Source organism: Echiichthys vipera, assembly GCF_963691815.1.
Source record: "Echiichthys vipera genome assembly, chromosome: 11".
In the NCBI taxonomy this organism is placed as follows: Eukaryota; Metazoa; Chordata; class Actinopteri; order Perciformes; family Trachinidae; genus Echiichthys; species Echiichthys vipera.
Genome location: NC_139836.1, coordinates 10612659 through 10639495, shown reverse-complemented (window position 1 = coordinate 10639495; position 26837 = coordinate 10612659). Strand labels below are relative to the sequence as shown.

At 41.1% G+C, this 26837-nt stretch overlaps 1 protein-coding gene across 8 annotated transcripts; it reads left to right on the top strand.

Moving 5' to 3' along the window:
* The first annotated feature begins 3440 nt into the window (after positions 1-3440).
* On the top strand, positions 3441-26130 carry lrrfip2 (leucine rich repeat (in FLII) interacting protein 2). Of its 8 annotated transcripts, none has more exons than XM_083922913.1 (27): positions 3441-3605; positions 4814-4968; positions 11981-12067; positions 12543-12602; positions 13248-13307; positions 13453-13491; positions 13695-13763; positions 14848-14895; positions 15009-15077; positions 15304-15393; positions 15974-16030; positions 16398-16451; positions 16579-16635; positions 17521-17592; positions 17779-17892; positions 18308-18349; positions 19024-19155; positions 19601-19672; positions 20613-20783; positions 20912-21004; positions 21407-21499; positions 22160-22261; positions 24103-24235; positions 24472-24642; positions 24735-24814; positions 25174-25278; positions 25361-26130. In XM_083922913.1, the coding sequence occupies exons 2-27, from the start codon at positions 4879-4881 to the stop codon at positions 25469-25471; spliced, it is 2271 nt and encodes a 756-aa protein (XP_083779039.1). In that variant the 5' UTR covers positions 3441-3605; positions 4814-4878; the 3' UTR covers positions 25472-26130. The 8 variants fall into 8 exon arrangements, with proteins under 8 accessions (XP_083779039.1, XP_083779038.1, XP_083779040.1 ...); XM_083922912.1 differs by having other exon boundaries at positions 13450-13491; XM_083922914.1 differs by lacking the exon at positions 19601-19672 and having other exon boundaries at positions 13450-13491.
* The last annotated feature ends 707 nt before the right edge of the window (positions 26131-26837 follow it).

The following is a 26837-nucleotide window of genomic DNA, read 5'->3' as shown; positions in this document are numbered from 1 at the left end:
AATTAGAGATAGTTGTATTGTTATAAATATATGCCATAAATCTTTATTCTGCCATTTTAAATGTGTAAAATGGGTTTTCCTACAACTGCATACATTGTAGGAAAAATAATATAAGAAATGTGGTAAAGAGAGGGAAGCAAAAGTACAGGTTATGTGACTAATTACATGTTTCAGGGACAGGCAGCCATTCCCATGAAGAGCTATGGGAACTAATTTTGTGTACGCTAGTTTAAACAGCGTAATTGCCAAACCGCCTTCTACGTGTTTATGGTATAATTATGTGGTTTTAAAGTGACATACCCAAACTATATTGAAAGTATTTTGTATTAAATGCATACCATTTCACCCATAATCATGTTGGACAAAAGGTATGTTCATGTACAACATACTGTATATCAATTGTATATTTTTACGCCATGTGGGTTTCGTTCATATTGGATAATATATCCAATGAACACCCACTGAACAAGGTGCAGTCACTGATTAGTTTCTCTCCCTGGCTGACATTGTACAAATCGATGTACTAATGAGTTTGGCTGGAATGAAAACCTGCAGACTCACGGTCTTCCCTGCTCATCCTTGCTCCAGACAGTAATGAATAGCCGCTTTAACAGACCAACCAAGCTAACCAGAAAAACAATGCACATCCGATTGTTTATAGCATCTAATTTGTGTCCAAGACCCAGGCTGTGCTGTTCATCCTGCATCTGCACCTCACAGTCTGAGTGGACTACCCTCCTCCTGCTGCGTCCACTTCTTGTGCAATGTTCCTGGAAGACCGCAAAGGAGTAATCAATGAGTCATGTGTCCTGATTACAACCAACTCCCTATGGGGCATCTTCAAAGGGCTCCAGAGGAGATGGAGAGAGGGAGCATTGCCCTCCATGGGGTAATTACAAGTTGGGGCTCCACGGTTTCTACTCTTTTTTTTCTGTGGAGAGTCAGACTTAGAGACAGACCAGTTAACAGCCAGTCCTGTTAGCGCAGTGGGGGGCGCTTCCAACCACTGATCACCGACTGGTGGTGCATGCGATCCAAAATTATACAATTCCACCCTCATATTCACACAAAAACACATGCTGTACCACACTGTTTGAGGTGAGAGTAACATATGAGAACACTGAAAAGAGAAAAGATACTAAAGAGAAAGACAGGGAGACATTTTCAGGTTTGGTGGGGCTGAACATGCCTGTCTATCACAGAAAAACAAGCCGAGTGTTTATGAGTTAAAAGGGCCATAAAACTAGACAAACACAATTAAGCACTGTCTGGATGCCTTGAGGCCTTCTGTTTTGCTTCACTTCTTCCACCTATGACCTGTCCAGCAGTGTGCACACGTTATCTTTCCTCGTGAAGTCTTTTACTTTATACAGATGAAATTCAAGTCTCACATCACTTGGTTGTTTATTTTGTCTTGTTACAGTCAAATACACTGTGATAAGTCTTTCCATTTTCATATGAAAATTGTCCGTTCTCTCAGCACTGCAATGGAAAAGGCCATAGAATTGTAATTACTATTATTATAGTTTGATAAGCAGCTGCATAACGGAATCCAGAGTTATGCATCTGTTGTCAATTTAGATATGATCTTTTATCATTATGACTGTAAAGGATGGTTAATTAGTGCTTGAAATGATGACTACATGCAAGTTTACCAGGAGTGGTAGCATGGAGACAGTGTGGCTGATGGTGTCTTTGGGTTAAGACTCCAGTAAACCCTGTCTGCACTGTAGAAAATAGAGAGGGGTGAGAGACAAAACAGTCATTAGTTTCCCGTAATGAGGGAGAATAATACAGCAACTGTGTGTGTGTGTGTGTGTGTGTGTGTGTGTGTTTGCTTGCATGTAACCTATGTTACTGGAGGATTCTCATGCAGGTCATGTAGGTCTTCTGAATGAAAATCTCTGTCACCTAAAAATAAATTCTAAAATAGAGCTGCACTCATTCAAACATGTTGACTCATGTATCTTTATCTTTGTTTACAGATTGGCCAACCTTCAGTGTTTCGACTACACTGCAATAACTAAAAAGAAGAGTTAAATATTTGCAACCACATCATCAGGAAACCAGCAGTCCGTACTGGATTATGTGCTTAAGTTTGGTGGTTGAATCCTGGAACTAGGCCTACATACAGTACTTAGCTGGAAGTATTGTTTGCAATTTCAAAGAAGCAAGAAGCAATCTTTATCCACTGCTGCCCTCTTGTGGATAAATTGTCATTAGCCATAATAGCTCACAGTAGACTACAGTGACTTTTGCCCCACCCTGGTGATCTAGTGCTAATGGTATATAGAGCTGACCTTTTTTGTTAAATTCATAAGCAATATAAATTGGCAGTATAAAATATTTAAGATTAATATTCAAGGTATTGTATTTACTGGCTATTAACCAGACTGTCAGTAAGCTCAACACCCTCCCATCAGGCACAGCACCAGCCACTTGATAAAAGACTCAGGAACACTTTTTCAGTCTCATCAGTGCCTTTTACATTCATCATATTTAGTCTCTTATGTCCTTTACAATGCACATTTTCACGTCCTTTAGCTTTCTATTACGTTTGCACTATTTAGAATGTATTTATTGTATATAGTTTTGCTTTTGTATGTCTGGCACATATTGCAGTAATTGACAATAAAGTTGACTTGACTTAACTAAACAATGTCTTACCACCTGTTCTAACAAATAAAATAGGTGTTGTTTTGTACTTATTCAAGTAGCCTAAAATTGCTAAATGATGGGGCGAAAAAAGTACCAAAATATATTCTATATAAAGTATATTATATGCTATCTAGAACAAGTTTTGCATGTAAAAGTAAAGAATGGGCCTAATTTGAAATATGGGCCTAACATTAGGCTACTTTTATAAATGAGAACGATCTTAACATTACCTGGGAAAAAGAGGAATAAAGTATGAAACCACATTTCTGGTCATTTTGACGTGAGGTCAGTTTATAATTGGTCCGCTTCTGTTGCATGTGTCCACACAGAGACTGCTTAACTGGTGATGTTTGAAATAATGAAGACTTCAACAAATCAGTCGAGACTATTTTTCAAAATATACTCAGTTATACAGGCACTTTTAGCTGATGCCAATCATATAATCCGAATAGGGAACCGTCAACGGATTGATAGAAGCATGCACTTGTGTTATAGTAAAGTATAATATAATCACAAATACACCAGCAGTGTGCCTGCGTCATTACTTGTTTAAACCGTTTCCATGCTGTCAGCCCCTGAAAGCCAAAGACTGGAAAGTCAGTTAGCATGTCTTTATACCAGACCCATTAATTATATCTCAATGGAAAACCACGGGCACACACCATGGTACCGCGCTGTATGGTCGCAGTTGACAGTTTGATGTGTCTGACGGCCCGTGAAGGCAGCATCACACCCTAATTTTTCCCGACATCCGGGACCTCTGGAGACAACCGGAGTGGAAACTGGGTGAGCAGCGGGCAGCGGTGGAGAGGCGGACTGATGACAGCTGTCAGTGTGGACAAAAACACTACCAATATCTGAAGAGAAGCCCAATGGCTCTCCCCTAAACCTCCGGGAGAAAAGGGACAACCGCTCGGCAGTGTCGCGGGTTACTTGGTGTCGCGAAGGTAAGGTTGTACGATTGGGGTGGGGAAAGTGACGGGAGGATCAGTGCCAGTTTGCCTGTCTGCCTCTCAGGAGGGTCGAAGTTAGCCACACTGGCTATCCGAGCTAACTACCCAGCTAAACTGCTCCGCTAGCCTAGCCGTGGCTCCTAGAGACTGTCGTCGCTGGTTGGGGCCATTGCTGTGGAAAGGACATGTGTAAATAACGTTAGGTCACGTTACTATAAGGCGGAGGAAGAACCTTAAAGGGTAGCTCACTTTTTAATGAGAATTTGACGAGGCCGAAATGCTAGTTAGCTCCTCTAGTTAGCTCACCGTTGAGCTGGCTAACCAACGTTAACGTTAATATAATTAAAATCAGCTAAGCGACAGCTAACAGGACAGTACTTTGGCATACCCTTAGTCTCAACCTAGCGAAGGTAGTTACTGTCCCTATTCTCTAATGGATATGGTTTAGGGACTGTAGTTTTAGCTTTGTTAGTGTCTGGAAAACAATCCGAGTTAACGTCAATGTTTCAGTAAGTTAGCTGTAGTGTAAACGAGTTGTAACTCATGAGTTAACAAAGGACTATCTATATTCATTTTTTTATCTGTTACCCATCGTTTATGATGTGTTTAATAGGATCGTTTTAAATGACGGGTCTACGGGGTTCAGATCTTCCAACGCCTTCAGGGAGTGCTCATGCTTCGCTTGGGTCCTCTGACTCAGCCGGTCCTAAACTAGGCGTTTTCCCCGCTGGCTCTGCCCGCCAGCTAACGTTACAGTCCGCTTTAGTCAATGCGATCTGTTCACTTTGATATTGTCTCGATCCATCTAATACAACTCCCCTGGTTGATTATGAGGAATGCCATTATACCACTTAACGTACGTCTTATTTGCGACCAATCCTGGTTTCAGATCAGTTTCAAATGCTCAAAATGATGATTCTGTTGTTGGATTGTTATGGTCAAATGCTGGTTTATAAGGCTGCAGTGTGCATGTCACGTTAAGGCTGGTTCATGTCAGCCACAACTGTTTATCCAAAGCCATTGTAAGTGCCATGCATGATTGACAGTCTGTCTTTGCAGGAATGGGAGCAAGAGATGGGGGAGGGGGTGATGTGTATGGGTTGTTAGTGAGATTAGAGTGCATAAAACCGGTCACAATGAAATGTAGTTGAAACTGGGGAAAGCACATGCCATGTGATTCTAACACTTGTTTTTGTTTATAGATCGTCAGTTCTCTGTGTTATCTGGCCTTACACATCATCTGTGGAGTTACAGTTTCAGAGGCAACATGGGGACACAAGGCACTGGTAGAAAGCGTACCCCCTTGAAAGACCGGTTTTCAGCAGAGGATGAGGCCTTGAGTAGCATTGCCCGGGAGGTAAGTTCGAACTCCATCACGTACACTCTGCCTGTCGATTTTGGAGTAAACTGGAAATGGATCTGGGTTATATTGGTCCATTCATGCATTGCTCAGTCAATGCTAATATGATTGTATCCAGCTTAGAGTTTCTTGTTTATACATATACAGGGCTCATTAAGCATAGGTAGAAAATCGATTTGTCAGTCTCAGAAGTTGTAATTTTGGGCAGCAGCACCATCACATTTTAAATAAAGAGAACATGACTACACTGTTGAAAGCATTATGAACACTCATGATTGGCTGACACTGCACTGCGGCTGATAAAGACAGACCTTTTAAGCTAAAACCTATTGCCAAAACTTTTTATTTTCAGTTACATCTATAGTCCATGTTATCATTAGCATTACTTAAACTATCTGGAAAGGCCTTTTCCAGATATTTATGCTTTTCAATTGTGTGATAGAAAATGAAAGTATTATTTATGAAATTGACTCAGAAAGAACTCAAATTAATCGATTGGAAAATAATCTTAATGTATTAAATCTGGGCTCGGCTATTTAATTCCATTGTTTTCCCTTGTGCACGTCCATTTGTTTTTCTGAAGATTGCAGAAATTATAACTATACTTTTTGAAAAACAAACTAATTATTACAACAGTGCTATATTAAGACTGCAAAAAAAGAGCAGACGTGTTAAATTATTTTTAGGGCTGGACTAAACATAAGCAGTTCTGCTAATAATCAAGTTTACTTTGAATAACTCTGCAGTTTAATATGACTTGTTCTAAGGATTTGTTGCTTTGAGAACAACTCTGGATAGGTTTCTTGAATATTGGGGGCAGAATTATAATAAAAACAAACCTGGTAAGTAGTGTCATGTGTTAGCCTACTAAAGTCTCCTTTCAACAGCCAGGTGTTGAGTCAACCTGTATTTGTGATGAAGCTATGTTGATTTAAAACATGGTGGTCAGACTTGTGTCAGCAAGTTGACCTCTGATGCATAAACGTTAATGTGGATATACAGGTTCTTCTGGTTAATATGCGTTTCAGCCCAAGTGAGTGGAGACAGCTGGTTTGGACCAGAGAGAGAGTGACTCGACTTGTAGTGTTTTTATTTAGGGGGGGGACACCTAGAAGGAGAGAGGGAGAGAAGCTGCTTAGCCTGTAACGACATGCCCTGGGATTATTCCATTTTGTTCCACAGCAGGGCTGCCATTCCTTTGCCTTTTTTTCCAGAGGTGGCTAACAACATGAACTGCAAAGATCAGTTTTCAGCTGAATTGTCTTTAATGTTTGGTACATAAAAGACCAGAAAAACACATTTTTTGATCAAGTCAAATTACTTCTTGCTTTTACAGGTAGACATGTAACGCTGGATGAATAGACTTTTCATAAATATTTGCCGTGGCCCATTTTAAGAATGCTTCATCTGTGCAGTGCCTCATTCTTGGGCACTAAGCACAAGGCTCCATTTGCTCTCTTTATAGTCATGCAGGCCAATCATAGAAACATGAGTCATCTGACCCTCCCAGTCAAGACCTTAATCTGAATCTCTTTGTGGAGCAAAGTAAAGATGAGATCAACTGTGCAGGGAGTTCATGGGGTCAGTGTCTAACTTGTTGCACATCACCACCCCCCCAAACAAATCTTCAAAACACTGAAGCTCCTGCCTCGTGTTATCTGTTCCTGGTTAAGAAAAAGTTAATGCCTGTCTGCCTGTGCTTGGCACGGATCGCTGCTGAGAATGACTGGGAATTTGAGCCTGCACCATCACCAGCCCAGCTCTGAAGCCTCTTGCATTACTGGGCAGTCAGTCCTTTTAAATACCAGCAGCTTGCTTAGAAATTCTGACAGTGGCCAAGTGTTGGAATTAAATGATCAACTCATACCTGTTGTCCCTAAGATTAGGATCTAAGGGAGTGAATGGGACAATCATTGACTTTCCTCAGTCTACCGAGGGTGTGTGTTTCTGTGGAAGCTGGTTCATGGTCCATATGATTTCATGTGTGATATTAACATTATTGCAATGGAAAGTGTTCTTTCTTTTGCTGTCTACAGTTAGGGGAGTGCTTAGGCTGCAGAGAACAAAGCCCATAATAAATAATAATACTAATAATAGTGTCTGTCAACTGATGGACAAGGACTGTCAGTTACAGTGGGTACGGAAAGTATTCAGACCCCCTTAAATTTTTTACTCTTTGTTAAATTGCAGCCATGTGCTAAAATCATTTAAGTTCATTTTTTTTCCTTTTAATGTACACACAGCACCCCATATTGACAGAAAAACACAGAATTGTAGACATTTTTACAGATTTATTAAAAAAGAAAAACTGAAATATCACATGGACATAAGTATTCAGACCCTTTGCTGTGACACTTGTATATTTACCTCAGGTACTGTCCATTTCTTCTGATCATCCATGAGATGGTTCTACACCTTCATTGGAGTCCAGCTGTGTTTAATTCTAATGACTGGACTTGATTAAGGAAGCCACACACCTGTCTATATAAGACCTTACAGCTCACAGTGCATGTCAGAGCAGATGAGAATCATGAGGTCGAAGGAACTGCCTGAAGAGCTCAGAGACAGAATTGTGGCAAGGCACAGATCTGGCCATGGATACAAAAAAATTTCTGCTGCACTTAAAGTTCCCAAGAGCACAGTGGCCTCCATAGTCCTTAAATGGAAGACGTATGGGATGACAAGAACTCTTCCAAGAGCTGGCCGTCCAACCAAACTGAGCAATCGGGGGAGAAGAGCCTTGGTGAGAGAGGTAAAGAAGAACCCAAAGATCACAGTGGCTGAACTCCAGAGATGCAGTGAGGAGATGGGAGAAAGTTCAAGAAAGTCAACCATCACTGCAGCCCTCCACCAGTCAGGGCTTTATGGCAGAGTGGCCCGACGGAAGCCTCTCCTCAGAGTAAGACACATGAAAGCCCGCATAGAATTTGCCAAAAAACACATGAAGGACTCCCAGACTATGATAAATAAGATTCTCTGGTCTGATGAGACAAAGATAGAACTTTTTGGCCTTAATTCTAAGCGGTATGTGTGGAGAAAACCAGGCACCGCTCATCACCTGCCCAACACCATCCCTACAGTCAAGTGTAGTGGTGGGAGCATCATGGTGTGGGGGTGTTTTGCAGCTGCAGGGACAGGACCACTGGTTGCAATTGAAGGAAAGATGAATGCGGCCAAGTACAGAGATATCCTGGACGAAAACCTTTTCCAGAGTGCTATGGACCTCAGACTGGGCCGACGGTTCACCTTCCAACAAGACAATGACCCTAAGCACACAGCTAAAATGACGAAGGAGTGGCTTCGGAACAACTCTGTGACTGTTCTTGAATGGCCCAGCCAGAGCCCTGACTTGAACCCAATTGAGCATCTCTGGAGAGACCTCAAAATGGCTGTCCACCAACGTTCACCATCCAACCTGACAGAACTGGAGAGGATCTGCAAGGAGGAATGGCAGAGGATCCCCAAATCCAGGTGTGAAAAACTAGTTGCATCATTCCCAAGAAGACTCACGGCTGTATTAGCTCAAAAGGGTGCTTCCACTCAATACTGAGCAAAGGGTCTGAATACTTATGTCCATGTGATATTTCAGTTTTTCTTTTTTAATAAATCTGTAAAAATGTCTACAATTCTGTGTTTTTCTGTCAATATGGGGTGCTGTGTGTACATTAATGAGGAAAAAAATGAACTTAAATGATTTTAGCACATGGCTGCAATTTAACAAAGAGTAAAAAATTTAAGGGGGTCTGAATACTTTCCGTACCCACTGTAGATCCAACTTTATCCCCTGATAAATCAAGCGTTTAAACAATAGTTTTATTCTATTGTACATTTGAGAAAAGTAGCCTGATGCCATTTTAATGTTACAAGGAGACCCAAAGGTTAGTCATTTGCATAAGATGCAGTTTAGTGCACATAGAATGACTGTATCACTGCTTCTAAAGCAGTATTTAAACAAATCTATCTATTTTTAGGAGCTGTTTTATAGCTGTACCTTACATTACCTTGCACTTGAAATTGTTGAGTTGACTTGGAAAAAAGCAGTCTGTGTTGTTAAAGCTACTTGTCATTATTGCTAGATGAAATTCTGCATTTATATTCCTTCCATTTGATATACCTATTGTTAACTTATTTCCTACAAATGTATTTATAGTACTGAGATTATAATGACCACAGTAGTGAAACTGGAGATGCCTTACCAGGAAATAGTAGTCATTTTATTCCATGGCTTCACATTCTGCATCAGTGTTGTGTTGATTATTGTTATTATTGATTAATGCCTATATTTATTTTTTGACTAATTGTTTTAATTTTTCACAAAACTCCAATGAAATGATTAAAAGGATTTAGAGTGATACAAAATGAATAAAGTGATAAATCCCTACATTTCATTTGAACTGCTATATTAACTGACAGTTATCATCTCTGCAAAGGAGGTCATGATTTTGGCTTTGTTTCGAGTACCCTTCTATTGTAGCGTATCTGAGTGTATACACAATTCAGTGTTGGGAGTGCTCCAGGTGATCTCATGATGGGTTGCTGGACTTTTATTACCCAGCCTGGAGGTGTGTTTGATGGTGAACTTCTTCTGCTCAGATTACCCTCCCTGCTCCATGATATGGCTGTCAGAGAGCTGGGGCCGGATGGGCCAGGCTATAGATAGGACAGAGACAGAGAGCTCAGCTGTGCTACTGTGCAGAGCAGGTCATACTGTCAGACAGTTCAACAGGTGCAGAGCACTGGGCCAGCCGGCTTGCTTTCTCATTTGCTCTCTCGTCATCATACTCAACTTTATTTCCTTCTTCACCTTGTACCAGGTTTCATTGCATGACCATCAGTTAGACTCTAAAATCTCACAGAGCAGCCATGTGGTACAAAAAAATGTCCCACATTGCATATGAATGGCATTTAACTGTTAGTGTTCTTGCAGTCTTGGAAAACAAATCTTACATATTAAAAACACACAAAAACAATCACATAATTTGATCATATGCGTTTATTCACATTTATTAGTGATGGTAAACATTTCTTATTATTGTTTATTTTTAGTATTGGCCACTAAAAATGTACATTTCTATGTAGTGAGTGTATTGTATCTCAATCAATACTCCATTTTGGCTCAGACTAGTTAGAAGTTACCATCACTTGAAAACAAGATACATTTTATATTCAACTAAAACTATGGTTTGTCCAGTTGAATACAAGTCACAGTTCCTCCTACTATTAAAATCTATCTAAGCTTCAGCCACAAGTGTCTTTCTGCTTTAAAAAAGTTTTTGGCTTAACTAGGTTTAACAATTACCTTTTACACAATGCTGGGTGTATGGGCAAAACAAACCTGAATTTGGGTGGCTGTTCAGCATTATTATAAAACGGTGTTTGTTCACTCCGGGCTAGTATTGAAACAGGAATAGCCTATGCCCACAGCTCTTCTATTCTGGCAGTGCAGATAACAAATTGCTGGAATGCTGACAGTGTTTGTCTGCAGTGAGATGCTGTACACACCACATGCTTTATTTATGGACTGTCTTTTAGTAACAGATAAAGGGCTGGGCTCCATAAAGCAAGTGTGCCATTCTTTGTTGGCCGGACGTTCAGTTTCAGAGCATGTATAGAATGTAATTGGTATTCTGGGCGTAATGGAAGGATAGTCACCTTTGTGACTCCTCAGGGCAGTTTAGAGGCTCACCTAAATTAGCTCCTTCTGTGGAGGTACTCTGTAAAATTAGCTCCTGTTCATATTCTGACTCAGTTGGGGGCAAATTGTGTCTCACTTTCCCCTAAGAGGAGAGTTTATTGAGCTCAGTTTGGCTTTGACTTTGACTTGTTTGTGCTTTATAAGATCCAGCTAGTTGTGAAATCGCCTCAATGTGTACCAGCTGAGCAAAGGAACCACGCTACCGTGACTCACGTTGTTTTCTCTTGATTCTGTGCTTCTCTGTCAGTTTGTTTGTGCACTGTTAGCATCTTCCCCATGAGGTCTTTAAATCAGCCTTCCTGAAACTGATGGTTAGCACATGTTGGTGGTGATGAGGCATTTCAAGAACTCACTCTGGACAGGACCAAAGAGCTGTGACTCACTGCCGAAACTGGTCATCTAGGGCACACCGTGCACTATGAACTCTGTTGAGAATATATGCTGTACAGTATCAATATCATAGTCCCAACCAATGGTGGATTTGGTAGCCTAATATCAATATTTGAAAGGGTAAAAAATCTGATAACAAAATATCAGCCAATGTTAATATTCTTTCTTTTTCTTTTTTACAAAGGATAAACAAATATTTTGAGAAGGAACCCCCTAAATGTGTTATTATCAAGATATGTACTGAGTGAAACATTTTACAGTGGAAAAATACAACTTGTCAGTGCTCTCTGGTGGATAAACTATCTGAGTAACTGTTCTAATCTGCAATGTGTTGTCACTTATCAGGCGAAATATGCGGTGATACCTGTTCAACTGTGCTTATTGTGTCAGGTGAACTGCATTATTCCTGGTGTGAGGGTACTACAGAGTCTGTATTTAATCTGTTGTTTTGAATATTCTGTTGTTGTTGTTGTTGTTGTTGTTGTTAGAAAAGCATTTAAACAATTTACTATTGCAAGTAAATACTTTTTTTTAATCAGCAGAAGTATTAGACGTATTGTAGACTTGACAGGATATTGACGCTGCACATAACTGTCCTTTAAACTAGATTGTATGTATATCTGAGAAAACAAAGTAGCTCTGCATCTTTTTTTCATTTGATTTGTTTAATACATCTAAACAATAAACTACAGTGTTGTATCCGTGCATGGCTATAATAAAACCACTTCATCATCAAAAGGTTGGTTAATTAGATTGAAGCTAGTGAAAGAAGCTGAGCTCTCATAAGCCTTGACAAGAAATGAAATCAACATGTGTACATTTTTCTGTCTCTTTTCTCTCACAGGAAATGGGATTCCTCAGAGAAAGGCACCTTTACGAGTTCCCAGCCATGGCTAACAAGTGTGTTCATGTTGTGTTTCACAGGCGGAGGCGAGGCTTGCAGCAAAGAGGGCGGCTCGGGCAGAGGCCAGGGATATTCGAATGAGGGAACTTGAACGGCAGCAGAAAGAGGTATATAGCACAAAGTGGACCCGATTGGCAGAGATCCACTGTGACTGTTATTCCATCCAAACCCATCAAGCCAGCTAGTGAAATGCCCCATAACTGCTGCTCTCAGCTAAGATCAACTGTATAGCAAACATTGAAATTGGTTTATTTTCTCCTCTATTTATGTTTTTATTTGCTGTTTTTACATGCAAACTTGCTACATTAACCGACTCAGTGTTTACAAGCTGCTCATCTGCCTCCATAGTGACTGGTGCAGAGGAGCTGTTTGGCTTTGTGCCTTAAAAGACATTTTTAGAATAATCCGACTGTTCATACACAAACATATACCCACAGAAAGAAAAATGAAAGTGCTGCATGTCCACAGATGTAACCAAAAGTTCTATTCCTGATGTGACTGTCACCCATTTTTTTTACATTTCAGCAGTTTTATGTGAAGTATGATTGTATGTTTTTCCTGGCACTTCCTCCCTCTGTCCAGCGTTCTTACCACTCGTCCAGTAGTAGCAACAGAAAATGGGGTCAGATCCACCAGTGGATGGTAGGCAGGCACAAGCGAGTGTGGCAGCCTCTCACTTTACTAACACAGCCTGTTGTGTGGGATTGAGCCCCAGTCAAGCCTGACCATTTAGCTACACTTGACTCACAGACTACACTGTACCTCACTGTGGAAATATGCCTCAGCAGCGTATTTGCTTTGGAGACACCGTAATCTGTGGCTGTGTGTATTCGTAGTGCAAGCATTGGCCTTTGACTTTATTTAGGGTGGGTGAGTCTGCATGCAAGAAGGTGGTTTGGACGTTTAGTGTTACTCCTTCAGCTCCCAGCTGCTTCAGAAAGGATGGATGCTATGAATTTAAATGAACAACCTTTGCATGGAATTCATTTTCAGAGATTTTCATTGTGTGGCATTAAATATTGCAGATGGGATAAAAATTTGAAATAAATATATATATAAGCTGTTTTTGTATATAATTAATCTTGCTGTGGTGCTTGGATGATGATAACATTTGCAAATGTTTATGACATCTATTTGGTTCTAAACATGATGACAGAAGTAGTTTGTGTGCATGGTTTGGGCTTCGCATAGCAACTGTTGAGCATTGCAGTGACCCTACTCCCCCCTGTGATTGAGCCTCTCTACTTTCGCTCTATAATCGTTCCCAACTTTCCTTCCTTACTCCAGGCTGACTCAGAAAAGGCCAGAGGCTCTAGTAGTAGTATATCCAGCATTCGTCATCGCCGGGTCTGTATCTCCCCCCCACACACTTCCTCTTTGTCTGCCTGTATTTCCTTTCTTCTTTTTCCTTTATTCCTGCAGTTAATCTCTCATCACCCATGTTCCCCTCTCTCTGCTTTTCTGCTGTGACTCCATGTTTCCACATCAGCAGGGGCTGGATGATGATGTCATGTCAGTTCGCAGCTACAGGGTGCGTAATACATAATAAATCGCTGGCTTTTTTATTAAGACTTAATTTTCACAGTTGTGTGAAAGCCACTGTTCTTGTTAGGAAAGTGTTTGTTAAATCTGGGTGAATACTTATATATGTTAGTGTTCATTTTGCATAATGGCATAAAATAGTTGCTGAAGTGAAGATTTCTCCTAATATTTGCTTTTGTTTTTAATTTGAAGTCCACCTCATCAGCAGTACGTGACTCGGGGTCTAAGAGTCGATCCAGTTCCCGTAGAAAAGATGGATTGGTGCGTTGTGTGTGCATGTGTGTGAGAGCATAATTTGTATTTATATGGAGTTTGGCACTTGATTGAATACCTGAATTCTCAGCATGTAACCAGAGTTCAGGTCTGGCTAACTTTATTATGCTAGGCAGATGTGCTCAGAAGCAACTGCTTACAGATTTCTAATTCCCTTGGTTTTTTGACTTTCCTTCAGTTGGTCTTAATTACTTCTGCTTCAGTTATACCCTTTTCACAAGAGAGATTCATGTAAAAGATTAGGTTATACCTGGAAGGAGACTTGATTTTGAATTTTCAACTTTAAAATTTCAATTTACTGTAAATTTGTACCTTGACAAGACACGTGATGCAGTTATCACTTAAAATCTGTCAAAATATACCCTCAAGTCATAGAAACTAAAAGCTTTTTTCAACAGGATTATACAGGGAGCATCTGCATTTATACCTGTTGATAGAAAAAAACTTAAAGGGACAGTTCATCCCAAAATCAATAATTCACATTTTCCCCTCATACCTGTAGAATATGTTGATACTTATTGATATATTTAAATAAATCAGCAATTTCATGGAGGAACTATTTTCTATTAATAATAGAGTGAAAAATTGAATTTCCCCATTGCTGGACAAATAAAGGAATTCTTCTTTCCTTCCACCGAACTGCTGCCACCAACATTACAGCGCAGAAGGAAGCGTACTCATGGACGAGAGGCTTGTTCTTGTGGCAGCATGAGATGTAAACCTTAGTGACGTGCTCCTCGGCTGAGCTGTAACGTTAGCTTTCAGTATCGCTCGGTTAGAAACGAATCTCCACATGCTAGCCCTGTCTGACCACAAGCCTCTGCTCATAATGAGAGAGAATCGGAGTGCCACTTACAAAAAATGTGTTTGTTCACCATGGCTCGGCAGGGTGTGGAAAAAACGAATGGCTGCTTGATCCATTGTGCTAGATTACTTACTGGTTGCCTGTTGAACAACTAGCATAGTGTTAGGGAAACCCATGAGATGTGACCTAACAGTAACCTAACAGCTTCTCAGATGTTTGGTTTCCTTCTGATCATAATTCTTGTGACTGCTCCTGTTCTCTCTTCAGTCTGAAGGCCTCTCCACTAGCTCCACCCTCAAGAGTTCCCGCTCCACTGTATGTACTTATGTGATGGTTATCTGTTTATCACTGCTTTTACGCTATTCCTCTAGCCTTTTGGTCTAACTTTTGCTTTTCTTTTTTGAAATATCATTTTCTGGACTGGACAGAGTTCTGTGTACAATGACCTGCATGGTCATAAAAGGGCTTCATCCAGCTCCTCGAAGAAGGACCTGCTGGTCAGTGTAGTGTTGGTGTCTCTTGTGCAGCCTCAAGCATGGAGGCAGTGTAGACTAATGATAGTGACTTGCGGTGGTGATTTACTGTTGACTATTCATTGCCTTCACACAGATGTTGACCAAGCCATGTTGAGTGTGTCTGAAATAGATAGTTGTCTGACACTTGAGGATAAAATTTGTTATGATGGTATTTGAGTGAGGTCACATTATGTTATTACCCTTCCAGACTGGACTTTACCACGATCAAAGGAACTACTCCAGCCTAATGAAGACCAAATCAACGTCTCCTCTCTCCACTTCCACCTATCAGCCTCGGGTTGGTCCCCTCTGACAGTGCTGACTTAAGCATTTTATATGCAGGCTGATGTGTTTAAAGGACACCAGAATGAAACCAGAGGCAGTTGAAGCAGTATTTTCGTAGCTGCATGCTCTAATTTATTGGACATTTATACGGCTAACAAACTTGTTATATAACTGCAATAAGGGATATTGTTTTTGTCATAAAAGCATCAAAGGCAAGAAAGAATTATGGTTGTGTAGCTGGTGTAGCTGATACTCCATACTAGAAATACTAGAAATCCAAAGTTTTACTTTTAGATCAGGATATCTTTTCACTGTAAAACAGTTCTTGTGATCATTTGAATTTATGTAAATTGACTTACTGACCGACAAATGTGGTGCTCCTCTACCAGTATTAAATCAGTCGACAGGGACAGTGTCACCTCACCTCAATTTTCCTCTTAACACTTTTCGCCCTGAATGTTACAGGGTCAGCAAAACATTCATCCTGTTTCCACTTTGTTCAGCTCTTCTAGTCTCTCTCCACCTCACATTCCCGCTACAGCTTTCCTCTGTCCTCTAAAGTGACATTTCCCTGCTCCCCTCCTCTCTGACAGGCCACCACTTCCTCATCCTCCACCTCTGCCACAGGGCTGCCTCGCAGCTACAGCATGGTTAGTTTCTGTCCACTGAGTGGCCAACATCTCTCTGCATGCCTCAAGTTACCTTTAGAAGTAGACAATCCCTCTCTCTTGTGGCCACATACACCTGATAGGATGCCCTGGGGGGCTGAGACTGCTTATATTTAGCCCCTGGACACTCACTGGAGATCTGTGCTTCAGTTAGATAAGGCAAAGTTTGTGGGAAGCCAGGGCTGGAACAAATAGCCTACTTGATGTTGCAAATGTAGTGTTTTTGTGTTTATTGCATGGCCCAGAGAAAGTAATTTTACACAACCTTCTTAGCTAGTGTGTCAAAGAGTCATGTGTCCCTCTTGTTTTTTTTGCTGAGACCTGTATTGTCTCCAACGTGTGCCCTCAGGCCTCTATTTGCGATGACACCGGTCTTTATGGCTCGGGGTACAGTTCCAGAGCTGTAAGTCTTGTCAAATAGAGTTTCAATAATGTCACCAAACCAAGGCAGCTAATTGTTGTGCCTGTGGCCTGACAATCTGTAGTCATGTTGATCCCCTGTCCTGTCCTCCCCCTCCTTCCATCCACAGCCCTCTGAATACAGCTGGTACTCCTCTGGAGCCAGCTCCACTCGCAGTAGCCCTGTGGTGAGCACCTTTAAACCACCGCCACCTTGCATGATCTCAGCTAACACCACACACAAGCTTCCCTTCGCCCCCTTTCAGCACCAGGCCTCCTTCCTCTGTAGGGACAATGTTGATCACCCAAACCAAACCTGCTACATCTAGCTTTAGGGCAGTGGTTTTTCTAAAGGGACCCCGTTCTATCATTGTAAACTGACGTCCCCGGACTGGGTGACATATTTTATGGATATTTCATATTATAATCAATGCATAACTATAACAGTACAGAACAACTGATAAACTGTACACATTTCCCCAAATGGTGAACACAATAACGGCAGGAAGTTTCTGTATAAATTAGTAATTTCAAGCAGATTATTTCCAGTGAATATTGCAGATAGAGAGATGTGTTTTCCTACAATAGTTTTAGGAACTTTTAATAATATTTTCTGTTAGCTCTTTGTGTGTTTTTACTGCATACTCTGTTAAACAGCCTCATCCTGTATTAGAAGAGAGCGAAGGCTTTGGGATTGTACTACTGGGAATTGGGAACCCCAGGTTGGGAACCAGTGCTAAAGCATCGTTCATGGACATGAGAGTGTGTGACTTAAGGATTTCTTCTGCAGTGCTGTGCAGGCTAAGATGTCTTAGCAAGGTTGACTGATCTAACTTCTATTCAGTTGGTGCATTTGACAAAATGATCCTAACTGCATGAATGGGTTGCGTATAGTGCAACAGTCCTTGGAGTAATCCAATTATCTGTTTAATTCAGAGACTGCTACTGGATGTCTATGGATTGCTGTTTGAAAAAGTGTGTGTTTGCGTGTGTTAGAGAAAGCCTCAGGCATGCAGTCATATTACAATACTCGGGTTCCTCATTTCTTGTGTTTATGTGCATATTCTTCTCAGTGTTCTTCAGATGACGACACTGTCAGCAGCGTGTCCCAGGACCGCTACAGCAGAGGCCGCAGGGACAGTGTGGTGAGCTGTAGGGACTTGGATGTACAAAATCTAGACTGATGCTGTTCTATCACAGCAGTTGGTGATCTAATAATCAAAGCTTTTCAACTGCTTTCCCTCTGTCCCTTTCCTCTTTGATGATTTTTACTCTTTGGCTCTCTGATATTCTTATTTCTCTATCCTCTTCGTCCCCTGTGTTGTAAGCAGTCGTCTGACTTCTCGGACATTAGTGAGTCCGCTGCTGATTATTTCAGCCGCACCAACCGAAGAGGCAGTATTGTGTCTGACCTCGATGATTTGAGCATTCCAGATCTGGACGCTGTAAGTGCCTAAGCTAAGTTCACAACAGTGTGCTGGAAAGTGCAGTGAAACCCCAATGATGCATGATTTTAAAATAGCATTTGGTTTAACTCATCCCACGGAGTGTGTTTTTTATTCACTTTAAATAAATTTGGTGGTATAAGTTTAGCTGAAGTTGATAGTCCAGCAGCATGCAGCAGCATGGACTTAAATGGAGTGCAGTGATTCACTCTTCAGTCTTTCTTTGCTTCTTTGGTTGTCACCTCTTTATGTCCTTATTATTGTGAATATGCAGCACTTATCCCAGACTCATATTTACTCCCGGACTAACGCACTTCTTTACAGATGAGGAAACTGCTCCAAGCATGGCAACAGAGGATGGGTGTTCTCAGTGGGTGTCTATCTGTTTTTCTAATATTTCTTCTCTTTCTTTCAGCTGGATGAAAAATGTGACAAGCAGTATACAGATTTTAGTCGGGTAAGCGCATCATTATTTTGTTGTCTTACTTTATTCATTCAATTGTTTCACCAAACACCAAATATGCGATCGAGTAGTGAGTGAGTTTAGAGATCCCATATTCTTTTATTTTCAGGTTCATACTTGTATTTTGGGTTTCTACTAGAACATATTTACATGCTTTAATGTTCAAAAAACACATTATTTTTCTCATGTTGTCGGTCTGAATATACCTGTATTCACCCTCTGTCTGAAAAACTCTGTTTTAGTGTCCCCAAAAAGCCCAGTCTGCTTTGACTGGTCAGTGTTTCCAGTTCATCTGTGCTTGTTATACTTTCACAGTATTTATATAGCGCCTAGACCTTATTATAATCAAAAAAGACTAATCTCACTTTTTACAATATTGGACCTTTACTTTCACACTGATACATTGATTTCGATGCCATATTAGGCAGCTACCATGTAACAATGACACATCAGCATTATCTCGATTTTAAACACCAAGCCGCTAGTTTAACGAGTTTCCAAAAAAACACTTCAGCACATGATGGTAGCAGTACCTCAGGAGGGTTTTAATTGGGCAGGATCACTTAAGAGACCTACGGTATCAGATGGTGGTGTTGGATATCGGCGTTGTGTTGCAGTGAACTGCGCTGTTTTTCTGACTGGGGCTTTGTGGTACTTTTTGTTCTCAGCCATCTTCCCGCTGTGCCACGCCAGGCCTCTCGGCAGCCACGCTGGCATCGCTGGGTGGCACCTCTTCACGACGGGGCAGTGCAGACACAGGAAGCATCTATGACCCCGACACCAGTCTCAGTGAACTTAAGGTAAGGTGTACAATACACACAGTGTCACCCTTCTATATGTGTGACTGAATGAACTGATGAAAAAGGCTTGCATATACAGTAAATTAAATTGTACTTCTTTTAGCTCCAGATGTTCATCATCACATTATCCTAGAGCTTAAATGCTAATCCACATGTTTGGTCTGAGCAATTTATGTATACATCTGTCCTTTCTGCATATGAACCTCCTACAGCATTTCCTCTGTTGTGCCATCCCTTCTTTTCAAAGTGTCTGCTTTAACCATTTGTCTTTATGAATGTGACATGTCTTGTGAAGCTGTTTCTTAAATTTGGGTGCGCTGGTCATGTGTATGCCAGCTGGATTGTTTTTGATTGCAGCACGGGTGCTTTGTTATCTCTCCTTGATACTCCCCTCCCTCTCTGATGCCCCAGTTCACCCCAACCATTCCTCCCATCTGCTCTACAGGATATCTATGAACTTAAGGACCAGATTCAGGATGTAGAAGGGCGGTACATGCAAGGGCTTAAAGAGCTGAAGGTAGAGGGGCTTTAGCTCACAGCATGCCTTCTCTTGTTCTCTGGGAGCAGTATGGCGTCACTAACCCCCCTGCCTCCCACCCATACCCCTGTGTGCCCCCCTTCCCCCTCCTGTAGCTCCTAACATCACAGCCGTGTCTCTTTGCGTGCTCCCAGGGTGGATTGCGTAATGATCCTTCTTTTGCATGATTTTTTCTTCACTTCCTGTTTTGATCCAACTCACTGGTTGTGGCCTGACATGAAGACACTCCCAAGATTCAGCAAGTTTTAAGAAGAGGAGTTAAAATGCTCCACCTGCTGACAGATAGAAGTCATGCTTTCAAGTCAAAGGCTCTTCTTCAACCGAGGCTTTTATCGCCACAGTGTCGGACTGCCTTCTGGCTGACTGACTTCTGCAGTCACTCTCAGCAGCTCCTCGTTCTCTTAGAGAGGAAACTGTTTGTATTTGTTATAAGAGTAGTTTACTAACAAATCTGACTCTTGGCTTGTTCTCGTTAGAGTTTGATTTAGCTGATGCACTTTAGCTAGATTACTTTTCCCCATCTTGTAGTTCTCTCTTTCAGATCCCCTTTTCACACCATTGCCTTGTTTCACTACTGAAAGTGATCCAACGCATTCTTATAATTGCGTGAATGATACCAGTATATCCACGCTATAAACACACCCTGCTACAACCACTTAAAGCATAAAGACAGTAATGTTGTCCGGAAGCGCAGCTGCTCCTGTGGGTCTCAGAGGGCTAAAATGGAATAATACCACAAAAGGTGGTACAAAATTCTGCCTTTAATTAATCTTACAGTTAGAAATAAAAAAGATGTTTGTAGTATGTTTGGCCATTGTGTGTTAAAACTAATTGTTATACCAGAAAGCCCACCTGGTGCATGAAGGTGAGCCGTGTTTCAAACCAGTTTAGTTTATTAACATGCTCCCACCCTTATCAGGAGTCACTTGCAGAGGTGGAGGAGAAGTATAAGAAAGCCATGGTATCGAACGCACAGCTGGACAACGACAAAGGCAACCTCATCTATCAAGTGGACACACTAAAGGACGTCATCGAGGAGATGGAGGAACAAATGGCTGAGATGAAGAGGGAGCTCGAAGACAAGTCAAAGGTGAAATATCTGTCTGTCAAAGAAAGGTCCTGAAGCTTATTATCATGTTAAATTAATTTCATGCAGGTAAAGTTATAAAACATTTCTATGGTAGGGTTGTGTCTGAAATGTTCTGTCTATGGTTTCAGGAACTAGAAAGACAAAAGCACACGTGTACAGTCCTGCAGCATAAACAAGAAGAACTGAAAGAGGGAATCCGCCAAAGAGATGAGCTTATAGAGGTAAGGCTGCCCTGGCATATGAAGGAACAAACGGTTTCTGCCAGCGTGACCACATCGGTCTGCTATTCTATCAACACTCTGAAAGGTGTTAGTGCATCTGTGCAGGCTGCAGAGGAGGCTCTGTTCTGCAGGAATTTGATAAGGATTAATGGGCACTGGCCTGCCTCTAGGTCCTCTCTGTCCCTTTTGACATTTAGCTGTTTCATTTTCCTATATGACTCTGAACACATTCCTTTCTCAGCATTATCTCTTCAAATGAGTCTCTTCTCACTCCGTTTCACCTGTTGCTCTCTCATTGTTGTATGTGTTTATGTACACTTGTTTTGTCTTTGTCCCATTCAAATGTTCCTATTCTGTTCTTATCCTGCACTGGGATCTTGTTACTTCTCAACGCCGATCCAGGAGAGCCAGCGAATGCAGACTAAGTTAGATGCCCTCACCCGAGAGGTGTTTGACCTGCAGGAAACGATAAACTGGAAGGACAAAAAGATTGGGGTAGGAGGTCCCACAGGGCTGCTCTGACAGAACATGGGAGGCAATAGATGGTTGTGTTCTTTTTAAGCCTTTAGACAAAGTGTCCTACCACCTCTTTTGCCTCTCATACTGTTTCTGCATGATGGAGACCCTTAGGCATTAGCACATACCTGGACCCATCCACATTCAAAGTTTGGAACTTTGCATGTCAAAATAACAGTTTTCGGTCTGGATCCCGTAACCTCAGCTAACAATGCAAGCGCACTGTGTTAAAGCGAGCAGTGGGCAGCCTGTGAAATAAATCATTTTATTTAGGATTGTCATGTAAACTAAAAGAGAGATGATTCTAGCATGACATGCATGTTCCACCTGTGAATCAGGTCTCCTAATGATGAAAGCGTCATACTTGTATGTAGTTTTCACAGCGTGCAAAGTCAAAAAGATCTACCTCCTTATAGAGTCTGTATCATCATTTCTACCACACCTCTTGACTTCCTCCTTCTTCCTTGTGTGTTTATATGTCCTTGTTATTGTCTTGGGTGCACAGTGCATGTTTGTGTGTGACGGAAGAGAAAAACATCTTGCTGTAGCATGTGGTGTTGCATGTCCGTCCAGAGTCAATCCAACTTCTCCTCTGCCTCTTCTGCTCTCTCTCTTGTCTTTTCATGTCTGTGTGGCCAGGCCCTAGAGAGGCAGAAAGAGTACTTTGATTGCATTAGGAATGAGAGAGACGAGCTCAGAGATGAGCTTGCTGACATCAAGGGGAAGGCCAAAGCGGGTGAGGTAGGTCTTCCTAAAGTCCCAGTCAAAAAAACAAGATTAGAGAAATGAGTGGCTGGCCATAAACTACTTAATGTACTTTTCCTTTTGGTTGGAACTCAGCCAGTTAATGTTATCAAACCTGCTTTTGTGTTTTGCTTTTACTTCTGCCTCCTTGTTTTTCTTTCATTTTAGTTTCCTTCTATTACTTTATCACTACTTGCTGGTCTTCCATAACTCATTTAAAACATGTTAATCTGTACTTGATCATGACTACAGTGTACTATATCAAATTGGTGGTGGATTTATTGTTTATAGAAGGTATGGATGTAACGTCTCTGTAGTAGACGTTACCACGGTAACTTCCCTCAGTGGCAAACGCACAATAGTCAGCATCTGATTTTGTGTAAATCTGTCAAAGAGTAGTTGTGAAAATGACTGTACAACAGATTCAGATTAGTTTTCTGAAGATGAGACTTGAAAGTAGTAAAGTCATTTTGATCAGACACATCCTGACACGTTGATATAGCCATAGCATTAGTTTGGGCCCTCAGGCTTTGGTCAATACAACTTTAGGTCTGCAGCGTTAACCCTGTGCTCGTTTTTTTCACTGCAATATTAAGTTCTGCCCATCTCTGGAAACAGCATAATCATGACTAGAAGTAGGGAGAACTAGAAATATGTCTTGTATAAGATATCTATTATGATGCTATAAATCATTAAAAATATATATATTTTATAATTTTACAAAAAAGCCAAACTTCAATACAACATTTTTCCAAGTGCCAGTGTGTTACCAATAAGAAGGAAAAAAATGGGGATCCACATGCTTTACATATTGAATTATTTAGATTTTTATGACGTTTTGTCTGTGCCCTGTGAACAGCCTGCAGTTCAGTCCAAGTTTCACTGAGGTGTTGTCACGTGACTGTTCAAATGTGACCGTGTGTCCCAGTTCTGAGGAGAGCAGAATTTCATGTTTTTAAGTCCTTTTGCAGTATCTGGTTAATGCAAACCGTATATTTTTGAGACATGTTGAATAAAGTGATTTTGCACACATATTACTATTGCAAGCTTAGAGTTGGTCAGAGATGATGCATTTAAGGACAGTCGGAAAGTTGGAAATCAAACGATTATGTCAGTTTTTACATGTTCTGACACTATGAATGGTGTCATTTTGGTGATTTGATTTTAGGAAAACATGCTTTCCAGGCATCTTACTGCATATATAGATGTGTGTCAGGGACCCTCATTTTTGGCTACATTTTAGAGATGCAATAACAGTAACTGACAATTATCTGTTGTAGCTGATACGATGGGATGATATAACTAATAAAATAAACTGTTTGTAATTAGGCACAGCCATAGTTTTTAGCTTGTTAATAATGATACACTATTGTCGTACTCTGTGCAAAGCAAACTGGCTGTGGGTTAAGAGGGGACAGGGAGTTGGCTCTGAGGGTTGTGGTAGAAGAAGTCACATTTCTGCAAGATCATGTTCTGCTCGGTCATCAAATGTATTGCTGGTGCGGTCTGTGTCTGTGCAGAGAAAAGAGAATAATATTAATAAACTTTAAAATATATCAGCCAGGGTATATTATGCATATCTACATTTTAACACCCACAGACCACTGACCGTTCACTCCCTCGTACTGATTTTGATTTAAAATTAACGTTACGTTTTCAAGATTTTTGGTTTCCCATCCATTCATAGCGACCAGCTGTTGGTCCGTGTGGTCACTCATTGGCGGTGAGGCTTGTGGTATATAAAAAGTGACTTCAGTGCATACCTTCATGTACTGTGAAGTTTGTGCCAACAGAGTGAGCGGAGCCAGTCCTCAGTAATGTGTGTTCTCTCACCACAGAAACACGGGCTGGTCATCATCCCAGACGGCACACCGAATGGAGATGTCAACCATGAGCCTCTGTCCTCAGGGATCACTGTGGTCTCCCAGGAGGCCGCCCAGGTGCTGGAGTCTGCAGGAGAGGGCCCGCTGGGTGAGTCAGGGATATTACTTCTGTCTGAATCAACTGTTCATGTGGATGCTTAATAACCTAATCTGATGAGTGGTGTATTTGCAAGCACCAAAGCCTGTAATAAGAAGAACAGCTAACAGTTTCATTTTTTTTAATATGCCAACCTGCTGTGCACATTCCAGTTTGTCCACTCAGCATCTTCTGAATGTTAAATGGTAAATTGCATCAGCTTAATGTATTTTCCATCTGTCATGTAGATGTGAGGCTACGGAAGTTGGCAGAGGAGAAAGATGAACTTTTGGCTCAGATCAGGAAGCTGAAGAATCAGCTGGAGGAGGAGAGACAGAAGCATTCAAAGACGGACAGTGCATACACAGACGGGGAGAGGATGGAGAACGGTACAGACCTGCACATTATTGAGATGCAGAGTAAGTTGGCCTTCTCATTATGTATCGGCAAATGGATATTTTGAACACTTTTTGTATTGTTAAACTCACTGGTTTCTGTTTTTCTCTGTTAGGAGATGCCAACAGACAGATTAGTGAATACAAATTCAAGCTTTCTAAGGCAGAACAGGAAATGGGTACAATGGAACAAAATGTAAGTTAAAAAGAAATGTCTTCATACTAAATAATAGTACACATTAAATGGCCCATATTATGCCAATTTCAGGTTTGTATTTGTGGTTTGGGTTTCTTCTAATACACGTTTACATGCGTTAAAGTCCTGACAGCTCGTCTAAAACAGAATTTCTGAATATGGACTGTGTTTTGATACTTACAGTTTTTATATAGCACCCCTATTCCCTGCTTTATAATAAAAACGAAATGGAAAATTTCACCTTTTACAATATGGGACCTTTAAATTATACAGTAGAACTGTGATCCACTGATATCAATAAGTTGTAAGTTTTAGGGCTATAAGACATCAAATTGTGCTCTTTTGTGTCCGTTCTCCAGATTAACAGACTTGAAGGGCAAGTATCCAGGTACAAGACATCAGCAGATAACTCAGAGAAAGTAGAAGATGAACTTAAAGCAGAAAAACGGAAACTTCAAAGAGAGGTAAAGACAAAGACTTGCATTTTATAGTATGAAACAGGAAATGAAGAAGGCTGAATGTAACTTGCCTCTGTTCCCCCAACAGCTGCGCACAGCTCTAGATAAGATCGAGGAGATGGAGATGACCAACAACCACCTAGTAAAGCGCCTTGAGAAGATGAAGGCAAACAGGAACGCCCTTCTGTCACAGCAGTGAGGCAAGGAAGCATCACCACAGAAGCCCTTAAACTCGCACCTCAGACCTCTGACTGCCATACTGCGTCTGGAGCACATTTCCATATTAGCTGTAACACTTTAAGATTTGTAGCTAACCAAAAACACTTAGAAAAACGTGTAGCACAGGCAACAAACTGGACTTTTTTTTTTTTTTTTTACCGGAATCGTTGGTTTTTGTCTGGCGAGTCGCCAGTACTTTGGGAGGAATGACTCAGAAACTAACTAATAAAACTATAAAGTTGCTGGGAGAAACATCTGAGGACAGTTCTGAAGTCACTACTTATTTTTTTTCAGAGCTTTGTACTACATCATGTTGGGTGCTTGGCTGTACTTTGTTTTATTTTTTTTTTTGATAAGTTGCATGAATGAGTATTATGATGCTTTTGAACTATTCAACCCCTCACGGCTGCCCCGGCCCCGCACCTTCCCAGCTTCCCCTCACACAGTGAAGTGCCTTTTCACACTAGGAGACTGGGGGTCTGCACCGCTCAATGAAACAATAATCGTTAACAGGTACAGAATGATGTATTTAAAAAGGTGCAGTTCATTATTTGAAAATGTGTAGAACCAACTGTGTCTGCTGCGGTTTCATTGAAATTTTTCAAATATTTAAAAGATTTCTTGAAAATAAATGTGTAATTTACAGAACTCTGTATACAATCTGAATCTTTTCTTTAATGATGCATTTTTGAAACCGTGTTAGTACCAGTCGCAACTGCGATGCTGCCATTCACCTTGTGAGCGCATGTGTGTGTCATCTGGAGAGACACCTACCATAACAGGAACTAACAGAGTTGTTTTTAAGTATTATGCCAGGTGTTTATATGTCTGTCTGTGGACAGATTGTGTCACTGTGATAGCGACTTGCAAGATATAGTCAAGAAAATTCCAGGTGCGTAAATAAAATGAGAGCGGAGTTCGAAAAAGAGCAAGGCGGGTAGAACGTAGGGAAGGCCCCATTCACCCCTGGCCTGATTACCGTGCAAGATGCAGTCATGAAACGTTCCAGATGTGTAGTTGAGATGAAAATAGAATCAAAGATGAGTGTGGTCTGAGCGTGGGTGACGGAAGTACAGGGTAGAAAGATGCGTCCCAGCTGGTGTGATCCCATCGCAAGATGGTCTCTAGTTGTTTGTATTGTTAATTTGTAACTTGAGCTTCCTGTATACATTCGGTGTATGAGTATTAAATCTCTCTTGTTGCAGATTCGAATCAGTGTAGGAAAGAACGAGTCCATTTGGCTATTTCAGGTTTCCGAGTCACCTTTTTTTATTCTAAATTCTGGTTTTAGTTATAGTTTGATTATGTGCACAGTTTCAATAGCTTAAGTCTTGAAACTAGTTTTG